The following is a 16,898-nucleotide window of genomic DNA, read 5'->3' as shown; positions in this document are numbered from 1 at the left end:
CGGAACTCTCCGAGTCGGGTTTTCCCAGATGTGTGCCAATGTGGCTTCGTCAATCCATTCTTCCTGGAGTGAACTTTGCTTCCGAGCGCTGACTGGAGATGGGCAGTTTCACGGGAGCGCCGACACTTGCTGCGCCTCGTGACAGAGCCACGTTGAAACCAGGCTGACGGGGATCCTGGATGTGGTTCCCCCACCCGGGCCACCTCTGGGGACTCAGCGGGAGGAAAAAGGGGAGGACGTTAACACGAGCCGGCAGCAATTTGTGCCTGGGCTACCTGATGTTCGTGTCACACTTCAGTGCCAGGAGCCAAAAATACTCCTTTGGAGGTGACATTTGCAGCGGGCTCATTACTCTTTTCCAAAGAGCTGGCATCAAAGAGACAGCTTCAAACAGGCGGCGTGCACCGCGGGCACAGATGCCGGAGCTAATTAGCCACCCAGCAAGCAGGGAAGGAGTTGGAACTAGGAGGAGGAGCCCAGACACCTCCTGGCTCTCCTTGCTGGCTGGCTTTGCTCGCGGGAGGGGAGACGGATGGACCAAGCTGCCCTCCTTTCGGGGCGCCTGTCCCGGGAAGAACGCAAGGAAGTCCTACCTTCGTGCTCCTTTTCGGAGGCTCCCACTTTCTTGATCTTCTTCGGGGACTTCATGAAGAGAGGGAAGATGGTGCGGAGGCCCAGGATGTCCACAAACTTGTGGCAGTTGTCAGCGCCCTCCGGCCCAATCATGGCATGGTCCAAGACCTTCAAGGCGCTGCTCCGGGAGATCTTCTTCTCCCTGTGGGGAAAGGAGAGTTGGGCCCATGAGCCTGGGCTCTGCTGATGGAGGAGGAGGAGGAGGAGGAGGAGGAGGAGGAAGAGGAGGAGGAAGAGAGGGAGGAAGGAAGGAAGGAAGGAAAGGAGGAGGAGAGGAGGAGAGAGGAGGAGGAGGAGGAGGAGGAGGAGGAGGAGGAGGAGGAGGAGGAGGAGGAGGAGGAGGAGGAGGAGGAGGAGGGGAACAATTGTTGGTGCTCTCTGAGCTTGGCTGTTTCCTTGCAGACGTTTCATGACCCAACTAGGGAACATCATCAGTGCTAGAAGGGAGTGGGGTTTACAGGGAGGAGGAGGAGGAGGAGGAGGAGGAGGAGGAGGAGGAGGAGGAGGAGGAACAACTGTGGGATCCTTGATGCTCTCTGAGCTTGGTTGCTTTCTTGCAGACATTGCATGACCCAACTAGGGGACATCATCAGTGTTAGAAGAGAGGAGGAGGAGGAGGAGGAGGGTAGTGGGAGTGGGAGGAGAAGGGGAAGGAAGAAAGAAGGAAGAGGAAGAGGAGTAGGAGAAGGAGGAAGAGGCCTACTACTGTGAGGTTCTTACTGCTCTCTGAGCTTGGCTGTTTTCTTGCAGACATTTCACCACTGAACTAAGTAACACCATCAATGGTAGAAGAGAGGAGGAGGAGGAGGAGGAGGAGGAGGAGGAGGAGGAGGAGGAGGAAAGAGACGGTGGGATCCTGGGTGCTCTCTGAGTTTAGTGGCTTCCTTACAGATGTTTCATGACCCAACTAGGGGACATCAACAGTAGTAGAAGGGAGGAGGAGGAGGAGGAAGTGTGGTTAAGGCACCAAGCTTTAAACTGGCAGACCCTGAGTTCCAGTCCTGCCTTAGGGACAAAGCCAGTTGAGTGAACTTGGGCCAGTCACACCCTCCCAGGCCCAGGAAGGAGGCAATAACAATCCATTTGCCAAGGAAGCTGCCGGGACTTGTCCCCAAGAGTCAGACATGGTTGGTTGGAAGAAAAAGAAACGATTAGAAGGGTTTACTACATTTCACGAGACAAAAAAGCCCAGCCTACTGTTTCTTTTATCAATAACTGTTACCGATGAATCAATCCTACAGGCAAATTGGAAAGAATGACTGGAATAAGAAATCAGAGATCCTGATTCTGTCTGAACAATGGGAAAGGTTTTAACTTCAGGGATAAAACTTTCCGTAGGTTTTAGATTACAGCTTATTCCACAACAGCAGCAAAAGATTTGGATATACAGAATTGCATCTCCTTTTCTTTGTACAGTATAATGCGTAAGTCATAATGTCTAAAACATTTTTGTACAGAAATACTTGGAGTTTCTATTCTATTCTATTCTACTCTATTCTCTAGTATGTTCTTTATTCACTAGCTATTCTAGTCTTCTGTTCTATTTTTTATTCGCTATTATTTATTTTCTGTTCTATTCTATTGTTTATTCTCCTATTCTATTCTATTCTATTCTATTCTATTCTATTCTATTCTATTCTATTCTATTCTTCTATTCTATATATTTTTATTCACTAGCTATTCTAGTCTGTTCTATTCTGTTCTATTCTATTTTTTATTTGCTATTCTGCTTTATTTGCTATTCTGTTCTGTTTTATTCTTTATTCGCTCTTCTCTTCTCTTCTCTTCTCTTCTCTTCTCTTCTCTTCTCTTCTCTTCTCTTCTCTAGTCTCTTCTGTTTAATATATGGTAAGAATTCACGTCCGTTTCCTAGCCCCTTAAGAGGTATCCCTAAGGCTGAGGGACCTGTTTATAATGTCTCTTTAGAGCCGCTTCCTGCTTTTCCGTCAACTGAATCAATGCCCTTCCTTGTGTTTGGCTCTTTAGAGAACAAATCATCATTTCTGAGGGTGATGCGGAGCCATCTGCAAATATTATAAAAAACGAGTAAGCAGGCAAGCACGCAAACCCATCAACGGCTAAGGAAGGTAGGTCAGAGTTGCTCCCGGTTCAAGTCCAACTGTCCATTCAGAGCCTCTCGGCGGACACAGCCTTTCTCGGCCCTCCGGCTGGGCTGGAGATGGATGGGAAAGCTCAGCCACCCAGGGGAGCCCAGCAGCCAAATGCCCCCCTGCCCACCCTCCGAAACCCACCCCGTCGACCTTCTAGGTTGCGCCAATTACGGATGCGTTTGCCTGCCTGAGGAAAAAAACGCATTTTGGCCTCTGGTGTGCACATTCCTGGCTTGCTCTCGAGTTGCCATAAGAAGGAATGGATGTGTGTGTGTGTTTATGTACGTGTGTGTGTGTGTGTGTGTAGGGGGTGGTGAAGATCTGATGGAGCAATTCGTTGCTATGACCAGAAGCACATTCCATGCGTATCTTTCTCCAGATTGTGTCTCAAGTTACCAAGCCCAGCTGGAGAGGCTTATTTTCCACAGCTCGGGAAAGTGCTTTGTTGGAGAATGTGATTTGTGACACACCCTGAGAGGAAGGGGGAAACAGGGTCATAGGTCAATGGCGGCTAAGCTTTTGGGGCTCCTGTGCCAAAAATTGCATGCATGTGCGCTCGCGTGCCAGCACCCAGAAGGGAATGCGCGCGCCTCCCCCGACCCCTGTGAATGCGTGCGCAATTCCCCCCGTCCCACTGCCCCCTTACCTGCACTGCGCCTCCCAGCTGATTTTCGGCCTGATTGAGGCCTTTTTCGGCCTGCCGGAGGCTTGAGGGAAGCCTCTGCAGGCTTTGCAGGCCGAAAAATAGGCCCGTTTCATCATTTCCGGAAATGATAAAACGGGCCTATTTTTCAGCCTGCAAAGGCTTTCCTCAAGCCTCTGGCAGGCCGAAAAAGGCCCGAAAATCAGCTGGGAGATGTGCGCAGGCGCAGTGAGGTAAATTTGCCTGGGGCTCGCGCGCATAAGTTCACCATCACAGTCACAGGTGAACAGTAAATTACGTAGGGCAGAGACGACTCTACTTGGAAAAAATGCTGATATAAATAATTGGATTTCTTTTGAAACTTGGCTCATGAATTAATTAGGGCATCCTTCGGAACCCTGACATGCTCGTTTTAATGCACCTTCATGTGACTAGGTGGGTGTGGCTTTTTGGGTGCAGCCCACTTCCCGTGCTCCATTTTTTGGGGTGAGGGGGGGCTCCAGTGCCTCAGGGAAGCCTCCTGGGCAAAGCAGGGGGATCCCGGCACAGCTGATCGTCGGCACAGCTGATCATCGGGAGGAAAAAAAGAAATAAATACCGGTTTGACTGAACCAATAGCTGGTTTTTTTACTACCAGTTCCCGAACCGGCAGAATCCCACCCCGGCTCAGAGTGGTGCGGTGGCCTCGAGTTGGAGCTCTCAGCTCCCAACCTGAAGGCTGTGAGTTCGATCCTAGGTCAAGGCCGATATTTCCCTCTCTGGTCACAATAAGAATGTATCTGCTGAACAAAACTCCGCATTGGTGACAGGAAAGGCATCCGGCCAGCAAAACGCTCTTGCTAACTCCATTCAGTTGCCAAGACTCCCGCAAGGGATTATGGGGTCGTTAAGATGATGATGATTTCGTGACCGCTCAAAGTCACAACAGCAGTGAAACAAGTGATTTATGACTGTTGCCCCCACTTACGATCTTTGTAGCAGCCTCATAACCGTGGGATCAACGTTCAAACATTTGCCCACTGGCATGTACTCATGCCGGTTGCTGTGTCCTTCCCTTTTGCGACCTTCTGAGTCCTTGGGGAAGGCCAGGTTCACTGAACAACCGTGTGACTAACTTAGCAACTGCAGGGGTTCGCTTAACAACTGTGGCAAGAATGGTCGTAAAATGGGAGCAAAACTCAACTTAACAAACGTCTCCCCCAACAACATAAATTTGGGACTCAATTGTAGTTGTAAGTTGACAATCAGCTGTATCCATTTTATATTTTACCTATTTTTAAAAAAATTTATTTTAAAAATTTTGTTGGATGGTGGACGCACGTTTATCCCAAGTACGTTTAGGAAGTTGATTTTTCAGGGCTCCGAAGGGCAGTGTGTTGGAACAGAGGAACCGGGGATGAACAACAATTTATTCTACTTCTCTCCCAACACACACACTTGTTGAGGTAATTCCCCGTTAGGAGAATGAGCGCATACAGGGAGACGTATTTGAGAGAAGTGTTGGACTAATACACACACAGCACACAGATACACTGTACAGTAAATGTAAGTTTTTTACTTTCAATAAAGGTTTAAGCAAAGTTCAAAACAAGCAGTCCAAAGTCATTCACAGGTAAGATCAGTCAGTTTTCAGTCCAGGGATAATCCAATAACAAAGTCCAGTGTCAAAAAAAAGTTCAGTAACAGACGTACATTAAATCTATGAATATCAGTCAATTAGGAAAAATGGAGGAACGGCAAAACTCTCCAACAGAAGGAAACAGAGATACACTCACACTCTCTTCTGAGACTAAGACTACGACTAAACAACCCAGGTTTCTGGCTCCATCTTATGGCCGTTTGAGAAACCACACCCAATTACCCTTTTAGGATTCTCTTAAAGAGGCAGTATTAAAATGTCTATCCTGGTTTATATATTTCCAACCCAAATAGCCGTTAGGTGACTTACATTCCTAACAACAATACACACACAGAGAGAAAGAGGGGGTTGGACTAGAAGACCTCCAAGGTCCCTTCCAACTCTTGCTCTTTTGTTCTTTTATTTCCAAAGCCCGCTTGCTCCACCTGGAAAATCAAGAGTTAAAAGACTAAACCAAGTTGGCATTTCAGCTTGGGAACTAGGTCTGGAAGGGACCTTGGAGGCCATCTAGTCCAGGGGTCGCCCAACTTTTGGACCTCGGGGACCACCAAACTCATAATTTTAAATCCCAGGGACCACTAACCGGTTCTGTAGGTGTGGCCTAATTTGTGGGTGTGGCTTGGTGGTCATGTGACTGGCTGGGCATGGCTTGTATGTAAATATTATAAATATTGATATAAATGTTGATTTTTTTTATAAAAAAAGAGCAACTTTTACCCAAAATCAGGCAAAGCAGGCAGGCAGGTTGAGTTGCTCACAGAATCGCAGATTCACTCAGAGATCTACCCTTCTGCTATCTGCTGCCTGAGTCTGCACTGAAAAATAGAAGCTAGGAAGGTTCAGCTATGCTTTTAGATTAGTTAGAAAGCAAGAAATCTGACTGTTTCCTGCTTCCTATCTAATCTAAATCTCCTGGCACAGCAGAACAGCTGATGGTTGGGAGGGAAAGGAAAAATAGCAATTTAGCAGGCAAGTTTGCTGGGTAAGGAGTGAAGCGGGCAGGGAGGGTTCCCACGGGCCATGTGGGCGGCGCAGCCTTGTGTTCCTGCGCAGCCTGGATTGCTTTGGGAGGGTGCTCTGCGGACCACCAGAATTGGCAACCGCTGTTCTAGTCTACCCACAGCAGAAGTCTTCATCTCTCCCTGGGTAAATGGCTGTCCAATCTTTTCTAAAAAATCTCCAGTGATGGAGCACCAAACTACTCCGGGCAATTGCAATTAAAGTCTCTTTCCTTCGAAGGAAGCAATTGTATATTGATCAGAGCTCAAGACAGCTGCATGGAGCTGCATGCCTGGAATATTCATGGCAATTTAAGTTCAGGGCTTTTACGGATCGATAGATCTGTCCAAGGCTGGGTTTTTTTTTTAATTTGAAATATTTGTTCTACCAGAGGGTAGGCAGTTCGTCTTAATCACTTAGAGAAGGGACGGGCAACGGCGGCTCCTTTAAGACCGGTGGACTTCGATTCCCAGAATTCCCATGGCTGGCTGGCTGGCTCGGGAATTCTGGGAATCAAAGTCCACCGGTCTTAAAGGGGCCATCGCTGCCCACCCCTGTTGTAACCCATGCTCTCTTGCATGGGTGGCGTGACGTTTGCCAAAAGTGGCTGCTTTGGAAAACATGGCCCGGGCTGCAGAAACCGACGGAGTGAGCAGAGATGGCTAAATTGACTGTTTGGATTAAAGGGGAAAAATACAAATAGATTTATTTCTATTTGACTGAGAATCTCTAGAGATTTTTAGCTGTGCAACTTGGAATGAACTCCCCTTGGAATGGGGTGGGGGTAGGAATGGCTTTCCAGAGGGAAAAATTGCAGGCTACAGGAGCCATTTGCACCGCCCAGGTGACCCCGAGGACACACAGACCATCCTCCAAGTGGCCTCAGCGACCTTCTAAAAGGACGCAGATGACCAGCTGTTTTGCAAGGAGTCTAAATCTTTCCCTTCCCCACCATCCAGTCAGAGCTGAAGAAGCTTCCTGGATGAGGAGCGAAACATCTTCAAAAGAAGAAACCATAAAGTCCAGTTGCCCCCTGAAAAAAGAACCTTTGGGATATTTGGAAACCGCTCATGGACTTTGCTCGAAGTTGGGGAAAAAATGAAGCTTTGATTTAGGGTTTTACTGATTAGATAGATTTGTTGTTATAAAAATGGCTAGTTTATATTATTATGCAAAAGTAAAAAAGTGGAGGGTAAACGTTAATGCCTTATTTTATTCCACCAAAGGAGTCAGAAGTCAATGCCTTTTTTCCCCTTTCTCTTTTACACACACACACACACACACACAGAGACCCCTCCCTCCTCCTCTCTTTCTCTCTATCCATCTCTTTTTCACTCTTTCCCTTCATTCACTCTTTCTCTGGGCTTTTCTCTTTATCTCTTTCACTCTTTCACTCTCTGTCTCTCTGGGCCATTTGTCTGAAACAGTACAGGGAGTCCTTGAGTTACAACTGAGCCCCCCCCCCGAGCTTTTGTCACTAAGTGAAACATTCGTTAAGCGAGTTGGCCCCGTTTTATGACATTCCTCGCCACGGGTTGTTAACTGCAATTGTTAAGAAGGTGAACACGGTTGCTGCGTGAAGGGAGCCTCCCCAGAAGGTCGCAACAACAGGCCGCATGACACACACCGCCTGGAGACCATCATAAATACGAAGCGGTTGGCGAGAGTCCGAATTTTGATCAGGTGGCCCCGGGGAAAGCTCTGCACAGCGGAGGGAGATATGGTCCTTGGTGGCTGTTTTTTTATTTTTTATTTTATTTTAAATATGGTTTTACATCCTGTAAGCCACCTCGAGTCGCCATGGGCGAATAGGCAGCAGTATAAGTAGTAGTAGTAGTAGTAGTAGTAGTAGTAATAATAATAATAATAATAATAATAATAATAATAATAATATTTTCAGGGCCGTTGTGACTTCAGCCATTAAAGGAATGGTTTTGAGGAAGTCCTGTACCGTTTTCGTGCTTTTAAATATTCTACCTGTGCACTGCCCAGAGACCCTCTTTGGCGTCATTCAAAATATGAAGAAATAACTGAAATATATATTCCTGGGAGTTTCACACAACAGTTCCTGAACGTACTGCCATCGGTTGTAAACCCTGCATAGGGCTTCCTGCTTGAGCCCTATGGGGCTGGACTAGAGGACCTCAGAGGCCCCTTCCAACTCAAGCGATCCTGTCCTGTCCTTTTTCTGAAAGCTTTGGCAGAGGCCGCTCCTCCTCCTCCTCCTCTGAGCGGCTGCGGAGGCTCCTGGCAAGGGGCCGCCCGCCCTGCCCTGCGCATAAATCCATTTGTCTTTTGTGCTGTACGGCTGGCCCTTCCGGCAGCGTCTCGGCTGGTGCCTGGCAGCCAGAAAAGGCCTTTGCACAGGTCAAAGAAAGCCCGGCTAATGGCTTCGCAGCAGGAAAACACTTCTCCCCCTCCCTCTAGCTGGGAAACATGGCCGGAATTTAAAAACTCAGCCGGCGCCTTCCCTTCCGCGGGGAAAGGTTTCCCCGGTTATTCTGCCCAGAGATGGAAGCTGCTGCCTTCCTCTCCCTCCCAGAGGAAGAAGAGGAGATGGGCAACGAGGAGGGGGAGGAGGATTGTGGGGTCCTCGGTACTCTCGGAGCCTGATGGGTCTCCTTGCTGATGTTTCATGGCCCAACTAGGGTGAGGGGTGCTAGAAGGTGGGGGGCTTGTGGAAGGAAGAGGAGTAGGTGAAGAGGAGGGAGGGAGGGAGGGAGGGAGGGAGGGAGGGAGGGAGGGAGGGAGGGAGGGAGAAAGGAAGGAAGGAAGGAAGGAAGGAAGGAAGGAAGGAAGGAAGGAAGGAAGGAAAAGTAGAATAAGCAGGAGGGAGAGAGGAAAGAAGGCAGGCAGGTAGTCAGGAGGAGGTGAAAAGGAAGGAAGGAAGGAAGGAAGGAAGGAAAGAAGGAAGGAAGGAAGGAAGGAAGGAAGGAAGGAAAGTAGAATAAGCAGGAGGGAGAGAGGAAAGAAGGCAGGCAGTGTCAGGAGGGAGGTGAAAAGGAAGGAAGGAAGGAAGGAAGGAAGGAAGGAAGGAAGGAAGGAAGGAAGGAAGGAAAGAAGGAAGGGGAAGGAAGGAAGGAAGGAAGGAAGGAAGGAAGGAAGGAAGGAAGGAAAAGTAGATAAGCAGGAGGGAGAGAGGAAAGAAGGCAGGCAGGTAGTCAGGAGGGAGGTGAAAAGGAAGGAAGGAAGGAAAGAAGGAAGGCCGAAATCCTGCAGCTGTTCTTCATATGTTTTTGCCTCTGGGCCTTTAATCCTCTCAGTTCCTCTTCTCTGCACCTTTCCCAAAGGCCCAACCTCTTTTTTATAACGTGGTGATCAAAACTGGATGCTGTGTTCCAGGTGTGGCCTTGCTAAAGCTTGACAAAGCGGTACTAATAACGTCACGTGATCTTGATTCTATGCCTCTGTTTATGCAACCCAGGATCGTGTCAGCTTTTTGGGCTGGTGCCACATAAAATCTGGCTCCTGTTCAAGCGACCATCCACCCGGACTCTCTCCCAGGATTCCTCAGATCTGGTTTGGCTTCTGCTTTAACCACTGGGCTCTGTAGTAGCGAAGTCTAGTTACAAGTGGAGTCGAGGGTCTTTCTTTCCCAGACGCCCGACCTGAGACGGGCCTGACAGCATCACGGGACTCCAGGACACCGCAATTGTCGTAAACCCGCTGCTGCGAACGGTTGTTGAGGAAGGCCTACGGCCACTGACCGCGAGAGCCAACGCGTCGCGGGACCTGGTTGTATAATATCGAAGGAACAGCGGAATCCCTCACTGAACAAAGGAGAAACCAGACGGGAGAAGAAGAAGAAGTTTAAAATAACCTCAAAGGTTATTTTCAAGAATTAAGCGGGACTTGTTGGATTCGTCCCGCTGGGGTGAGTTGCCCCCCGCTTGAGCTTGGGTCGGCCAAGATGGAGCAGCAAACGGTTGCTGCACCGCAGCGTGACCCTGAGATGAGATAAGGGGGTGCTGGGAAGAGGAGAAGGATCGGGGGTGGGGGGGGTGGGGAGAGCCAGGGAGGAAAATCCGAACGCTGGACTCTCAAGGACTCCGGCTAATTAGCTCTGGAGTCCTGAGGAGAAAAAGGACAAAGAGATTGGAAGAGGGAAGGAAGAGCAGGTCGGCTTCTCCGCTCCCCGCACCACCACCCCGTTGCAGAAGGGCTTCAATTAGCCTGAAGAAAACTCAACACAACGCCTTCCCCCCCCCCAAATAATCCATGCTTTCTGGCTATTTATTTAGTTCCCTGCTGTTTCTGCTGCATTAGCTGGCCTCGCTCGGCAGGAAGGGGGCTCTCTCTTTCCCCAGAGCCCCCTCCCCGCCTTTGAGAAAGCTGAGAGCAAGGGCGGAGGGGAGGGGGATGAGCTTCAGTCCCCCGTGGGAGGGGGATGGAAAAGGGGGCCTTGGTGCATGCTGTGTCTTGGGTCTGGGGGCAGCTCTGGCGTCCCATCGACCTCAAGAGCAGCTCCGTGTGTTCCACACAGAAATCCTTCCCTCCACTCGGCCACGTCCCCTTCACAAACGGGTGTGGACACAAAGGGGCTTTTTTGGGGTGGGGGTGAGGGGCTTATGGGAGGCAATTCAGGGGTTGCTGTCCTCTCAGCGCCTGCCACAAACTGTCACCTCAGCGGGAGACCCTTTCCACAACAGCAACGGGACTCTACCCGGAGGGCCCCCCCACCCGCTGCTCTCTCAGCCTGGCGGTTTTCTTGCCCGACGTTTCCCCTACCAAACTAGGGAACATCATCAGCGTAGAAGGGAATAGGGCCTGAAAGAGGAGGAGAAAGAGACTGCGCTGCAGAGTCAGCAGCGGAGGGTTCGCGGGTATTTTCAAATCTATCCCTGTCTCGGTGCTCTATCCCTACCTGCCTGAAGATCTCCATTGTAGTGCCAGTCCCTAAGCAGACAGTAGTGGCATCTCTCGATGAGTATAGACCAGGAGCTTTAACATCTGTTGTCATGAAACGCTTTTGTCGAACTACATTCAGGCTGGTCTCCCATCTACTTTGCACCCCTACCGATTTGCAGGTAAGAGGAACAGATCAACTGATGCTGTGCTGTCCAGACAGTTTAGTTAATGGGATTTGGGATAGTGAGTTAGGAATTGTGAGCTGTCCCCTTAAGGCAGGGGTGGGCAAACTACGGCCCGCGGGCCACATCCGGCCCGTTGGTCTGTCCAATCCGGCCCACCCCTGAAAAAAAATCGCTGGGCGTGGCGTATTGCCCTGCACTGCGTGGCCCCCAAAGCTGCAAAACAGTGCAGAGCACTCTCGGGGTAGGAAAGAAAAGAACTTTGCAAAGGACTCGGCTGGGAGTTTGAAATCACCTTCGAGTGCGACCTCTCCGAAGGTGAGTCCCTGCCGATCCCCCTTTTTTTCCGGGGCTTCCAGGCTTAAACTTTGCAAAGGCAAAGTTTGCAGGCAGGAGCATCTTCCCACCGAGGAGCAGGAAGGGTTCCGCCTGGCGGGCGGGCGGGCTGCTTGGAGAAGGAGGCTTTTTTTAATGGCCTTTTATAAAATTGGTTCGGCCCTCGAACGCAGATCTGATTTTCCATGTGGCCCCCGACAGAAATTAATTGCCCACCCCTGTCTTAAGGGAATGCATCATGGAAAATGGAGTTAAGGTACCCTGGGAAATGGTAGTCCATGTCACGTGGCCACATCTATAACCCTGATTGGTCACTAAATTGACCCTTGATGGGTCAGGGGAGGTTTCTTCGCTCTTGCCTGAATCTTTTACCATGCGGCCGCTTCAATCATCATGGGGTTGAGACCTTATGATCTTCCTACACCACAATTCAGATATGCAAAGGATTGGACATTCAAGAAGAACCTCGTCATCAATGTGAGTTGTCAGGATGCCTGATGAACCAACAAAAAAGACTTTGTATGGATGCTTTGTGGCGTTGATCTATCTGCTTTTGTACAGTATTTGTACGGGACAGGCAGAATAGTAGGAAGATAGTAAGGTCTCAACCCCATGATGATTGAAGTAGCCGCATGTCTATTGTTGTCTATGTTGTATTCAGCAACAGGGAACTTACATAAGGCTGTTTTTTTGTGAATTATAGTTCTACCTTTAACTCCATTCTACCCAATGGGTTGTTTCTTAAAATATCCAATTTGGGCAAAAATCACAAGATTTGTTTGTGGATAAAGGATTCTCTGACAGATTGGCCACAGTCAGTAAGGATGGGATCTCACCGTTCTTCTACTCTTGATACTAAGCACAGGAGCCCCCCCAGGGTTGTGTGCTAAGTCCCTTCCTTTATTCTTTGTACACACAACTGCACCCCATTGTATGACACCAACACAATTATTAAATTTGCAGATGACATGACAGGGGTGGGGCTCATTAATAAGGACAACGAGTCTGCTTATAGAAAGGAAGCACAAGGGCTGACACTGTGGGGTAAAGAAAATAACCTTACACTTAACACCAAAAAAACCCCTAAAGAACTTATAATTGACTTCTGGAGGAAGAGAGATGTACATTTACCGCTGTTCATAAACGGTGAGGAGGTGAAGAGGGTGGGTGGTTTTAAATTCCTGGGCACTTCTGTCTCGGAGGACTATGAATGCAAAGGTGCTTGTGAAGAAGGCACAGAAGAGGCTGCACCTCTTGAAAAGGCTCAGGGAGGTAACTCCATCTAAGCGCCTCCTTCTGTCCTACTTCCGCAGCACCACTGAGAGTGTCCTGACATACGGCATCTTTGGATGGGATGGGAGCAGCTGTGGAGCGGACAAAAAAAGGCTCTACAGAGAATCATTCAGACTGCCCAGAAGATCCTCGGGCTCCAGCTACCAGCCCTGGACGACACCTTCGCCTCTCGCTGTTTGAGGAAGTCGCACAACATTCTCAGCGACTCTTCCCATCCTGCTCACAATCTTTCTGAAGCTGTTGCCTTCTGTCAGGAACAGATACAGAACAATTAAAACTCGGACCACACGAGTTTCCTGAACAGCTTTTATCCCAGAGCTATAATGGCACTTAACAATGAACTTAAGGACCATCATCAGTGAGCTGGTCTGTTGTGTGGAGGCTTGTGTGTTTTTAGGAGGCGGGGAATTTTGGCAGGTGGGTGGGTGTTTGGGGATTATCATGTGTGTGTGCATGTTGAGTCTGGTCTCTGGGTGTTATGTGAATTTCATTGTATGTTTATACTTTGTTTATTCATACAATGACAATAAAGAATTCAATTCAATTCAAAAAGGGAAGGAGTGGAGGAGGAAGAGGAGGAGGATCGTGGAGTTATTCAGTGTCCTCTCTGAGCTTGGTTATGTTCTTGTACACGTTTTTGCTACCAAACTAGATAACATCATCAGTGCTAGAAGGGAGTGGGGGTTTATAGAGGAGGAGGAGGAGGAGGAGGAGGAGGAGGAGGAGGAGGAGGAGGAGGAGGAGGAGGAGACGACGACTTGTGGGGTCCTTGGTGCGCTCTGAGGTTGGTTGTTTTCTTGCAGACGTTTCATGACCCAACTAGGGAACCTCATCAGTGGTGGAAGGAACTGAGGTTTGTAGAAAGGGAGAGAGGAGGACTTTTCATTACCCAAACTACATAACATCAAGAGTGCTAGAAGGGAGAGGGTTTTACTGAAAGGAGGAGGAGGAGAAAGAGGAGGAGGAGGAGGAGGAGGAGGAGGAGGAGGAGGAGGAGGAGGAGGAGGAGGAGGAGGAGGAGGAGGAGGAGGAGGAGGAGGAGGAGGAGGAGGAGGAGGAGGACTGTGGATCCTTGGTGCTTCCTGAACTTGGTAGTTTTCTTGCAAATATTTAGTGAAGCCCAGGACAAAAGAGGAGAAGGAAGGAAGGAAGGAAGAGGGAGTCAGAGGGAGAGGGAGGAGGAAAGGAGGAAGAAGAGAATACAGAATTGCCCTTGGAGATCCTTCCAGCCCAACCTGAAGCCCATTCCAGACAGGTGGCTCTCCAATCTCCTCTTCTTGGAAACCTCCAGCCATGGAGCCCCCACACCTCCTGCAAGCCAGCCGTCCCTGTGCTCTCCAGACACCCCGCTTCTACCTATGATTGGGGCTTGAGCCCCCATCCCTGTCCCCGCAAAACCCCCACCCCCGTGGCCTGGGCCTGCTGTCCCTAACACCCCTCCCCCCTTTCACCTGAGCATGAGGTTCATCAGCTGCAGCCCTTCCCCCTTCAGGAAGCGATCCCGGTTGGAGCTGAGCATCAGCGAAGAGCAAAGCGCGTCAAAGAGGTTCTCCATCATCTCTTCCTCCTCCGCGGGGCCCGGGTTGTGCCGCTTGAACACCTGTCCGGAGGGGACACAGCACGGGGGCGGGGGGAGTCATCAGCCACCTCCCCGACTCCTCCCCTCCACCTCCCCTTCGTGGCAGCCCCGGAATACTGGACAGCTCCCCATCACGTCCCCGTCCCCCCCCGGTCCTTCTGGGCCTTGAAACCGAGACACGCCCCCGGTCACGCAACCCCGCTGGGCCAACGGGGAATATTTAACTGGGATTTAAAGGAACTGGGGCTGAGGAATATTCACGTTAAGGAAATAGACACAGAACTGCTAAGGAATCTCAGTCCTTCCGCTCCCCCCCCACCATTCGGGCCAGAAGCGAGGAAGCTTCCTGGGTGAGAAGCGAAACATCTTCGGGGGGGGGGGTGAAAAACGACAACAAGGAAGTCCAGCTGCTTTTTGGAAGGAAAAACAAAACCAAAAACCAACCCCCCACCTTTGGGACTTGCAGGCAGGAGCTGGTCTGGCCTGGGGACCCCCTTTCAACAGGCGGCCCTGCTGCGTCCCCCCGTATCTCCCCACTGGGTGGTGTCCTTGGGGCGGCCTTGCCTGACCCGCTGCAGGAGGGGGCGGGGAGGGAGCCCGTCCCACCCCCCCTCCCCTTGGTCTTCCCATCAGATGGCTCTTGGGGCAACCTTGTTGGGGGTGGGGAGGAGTCTGCCCCCTTTTTCTTCCCACTGGAGGGCTCTGGGGGCAGTCCTGCCAGGGAGGAGGGAGTCTGCCCGGGCCCCCCACCCATTACCAACGCTGCTCCTGAGCCGAAGGGAGGAGGCTGAGCCCCATGGCAGCTTCTGGCCCAAGAGGATCCTGTCCCGGGGGGGAGTCTCAACTTACGACCTCAGCCCGGAGCAGAACGGCCGTCGCTGAGCAAGGCGGGGTTGGGATGGGCGTCGCACCCAAGACGAGGATCCCTTTTGCCAGGGTTACTAACCAAAGCCCTGAGGTTAAAGTCAACTGACGTGGACTTGGGGTGCTTTAATTCCGAAGTCGGTTTCCCACCCGGCTCCTATCCCGCAACTCCGGGGGCATGCAGCATGAAAGGAACATGGGGGAAGGGGCTTCGACAAGCTGCAAACGGATTGAGTTGTTTAAAGAAAACATCCTGGGGGGCTTGTTTCGCAAGGGGGAGGGGCAGCGAATATTGTAATCATATCATCATCTGTCTTCAACTAGAGGGGACAATAGGTGTGCAATGTTGGTTTGTTTGTTTTTTTCATGCACTTTTGAATGCTTTGATAGTTTGGGGTGTTTTTCTGTTCCTTCTGTTCCCCTTTTGCACCTGTTTTTTTTTGAGTTCTGTATTCTGCATTTTAACTTGGTTTTGATCCAAACGGAAAACATCTAAAAAAAAGAAAAGCACTAAAAACCCCCCATGAAAATCGAGCTCCGCAGAAACACTTGGGTGGGGGGGGGGGTCAGAAGCCAGCTGGACCCTGGGATGCGAGTCAGTCAAGCCCCCCCAAATTCTGATCATGTCCAAGGCTGGCCTTTAAGTCGCCTTTTTTTTCCCCAGCACCGTCGTAACTTCCAACGGTCACTGAATAAGCAGACGTACGTCAAGGACCCCCTGAAAATGCTCCTCGCGGATCCTTCCTGGGCTGCGTGAAGGAGGTGCGTCGCAGCCCCCGCCCCACCCTGGGTCTCAAACCCTGCTGGGCTTCGGCTCCGAGTCTCTGCCCCTCGCGCCTTCTCCCCTCCCCTCCCCTCGGCTGAGCCTTCCCCCCCTTCTCCCCCCCCAGCCCCCTCAGGCCAAGCCAGAGGGCAGCCAATCACTCACCGACAACTGCTGAAGCAGGACGTCGATCCCATCCAGTTCCCCCAGCATCTCCCGGTTGTCTGCAGGGAGGAGGAGAGGGGGTCAAAGGTCAGCTCTGACAGCCCCCCCCCAACCCGGCAAAGGCGAGGAGGGGGCACAAGGCAGATTTGACAGCTACCTTCCAGGTCAATCTCAGCTTCTAAAATCGATAGGGCTGGCCCAGAGAGGCGGGGGGATTGAGGGGGGCACGGAGCCCGCTACGGACTGGGCGGGGGTGGGGGGCAGGTCCAGGACTCACCGTCTGTGTTCTGGAGAAGGATGGCCAGCACCTCGCTGCAGTAGAGCTTGTTGGCATCAAAAGGCATCTTGGCCTGCAAGGGGGGTCGGGGGTGGGGGTCGGGGGGAGAACAGAGCAGCTGGTCAGGAAATGCATTTCGCCCCCTTCCTATGGCCAAGGAACTCCGGTCTTGGCGGGGGGGTGGAAGGGTTGGGTGCCCAGCCAACGCCAACCCTCTTCGTGTTTTCAAGGGACGATTCACATCCTGGTCGGTGCCCTTTTCTCACTCTGACCATCGGGAAGACGACACAAAAGCACGGCCGGCCAGACAACAAGGTTTACAAACAGCTTTGATCCGTGGGCTGTCAGACTCCCAAATGCAGCTACAACCGCTCTCCATGCATACGTGGAAACATCATTGCTAATTGCTTGTATAAGGACCATTTTCTATAATATTAGGCACGTTGTATTGTACCATCCTTATGGAGAGCACCAGCAGGAGCAAGATCGATTTCGCTGTATATATGTACAATGATAGTAAAGGTGGTGGTGGTGGTTGTTATTATCATCATCATCATCTTCTTCAT

At 50.7% G+C, this 16,898-nt stretch overlaps 1 protein-coding gene across 1 annotated transcript in view; it reads right to left on the bottom strand.

The window, feature by feature from the left end:
• Positions 1 to 16,898, bottom strand: part of CTNNBL1 (catenin beta like 1) — a 99,999-nt gene that overhangs the window by 41,378 nt on the left and 41,723 nt on the right. The window contains exons 9-12 of the mRNA XM_087928743.1: positions 16,333 to 16,405; positions 16,056 to 16,114; positions 14,136 to 14,284; positions 594 to 775 (exon numbers count right to left, since the gene is read on the bottom strand). Of these exons, the coding sequence (XP_087784869.1) occupies positions 594 to 775; positions 14,136 to 14,284; positions 16,056 to 16,114; positions 16,333 to 16,405 (463 nt within the window). The remainder of the gene's footprint in view (positions 1 to 593; positions 776 to 14,135; positions 14,285 to 16,055; positions 16,115 to 16,332; positions 16,406 to 16,898) is intronic.

This window comes from Pseudonaja textilis, chromosome 3, assembly GCF_049901715.1.
Source record: "Pseudonaja textilis isolate UNSWEBS1 chromosome 3, rPseTex1.2, whole genome shotgun sequence".
In the NCBI taxonomy this organism is placed as follows: domain Eukaryota; kingdom Metazoa; phylum Chordata; class Lepidosauria; order Squamata; family Elapidae; genus Pseudonaja; species Pseudonaja textilis.
The sequence above is the reverse complement of the archived record's forward strand: the minus strand, read 5'-3'. Positions and strand labels throughout refer to the sequence as shown.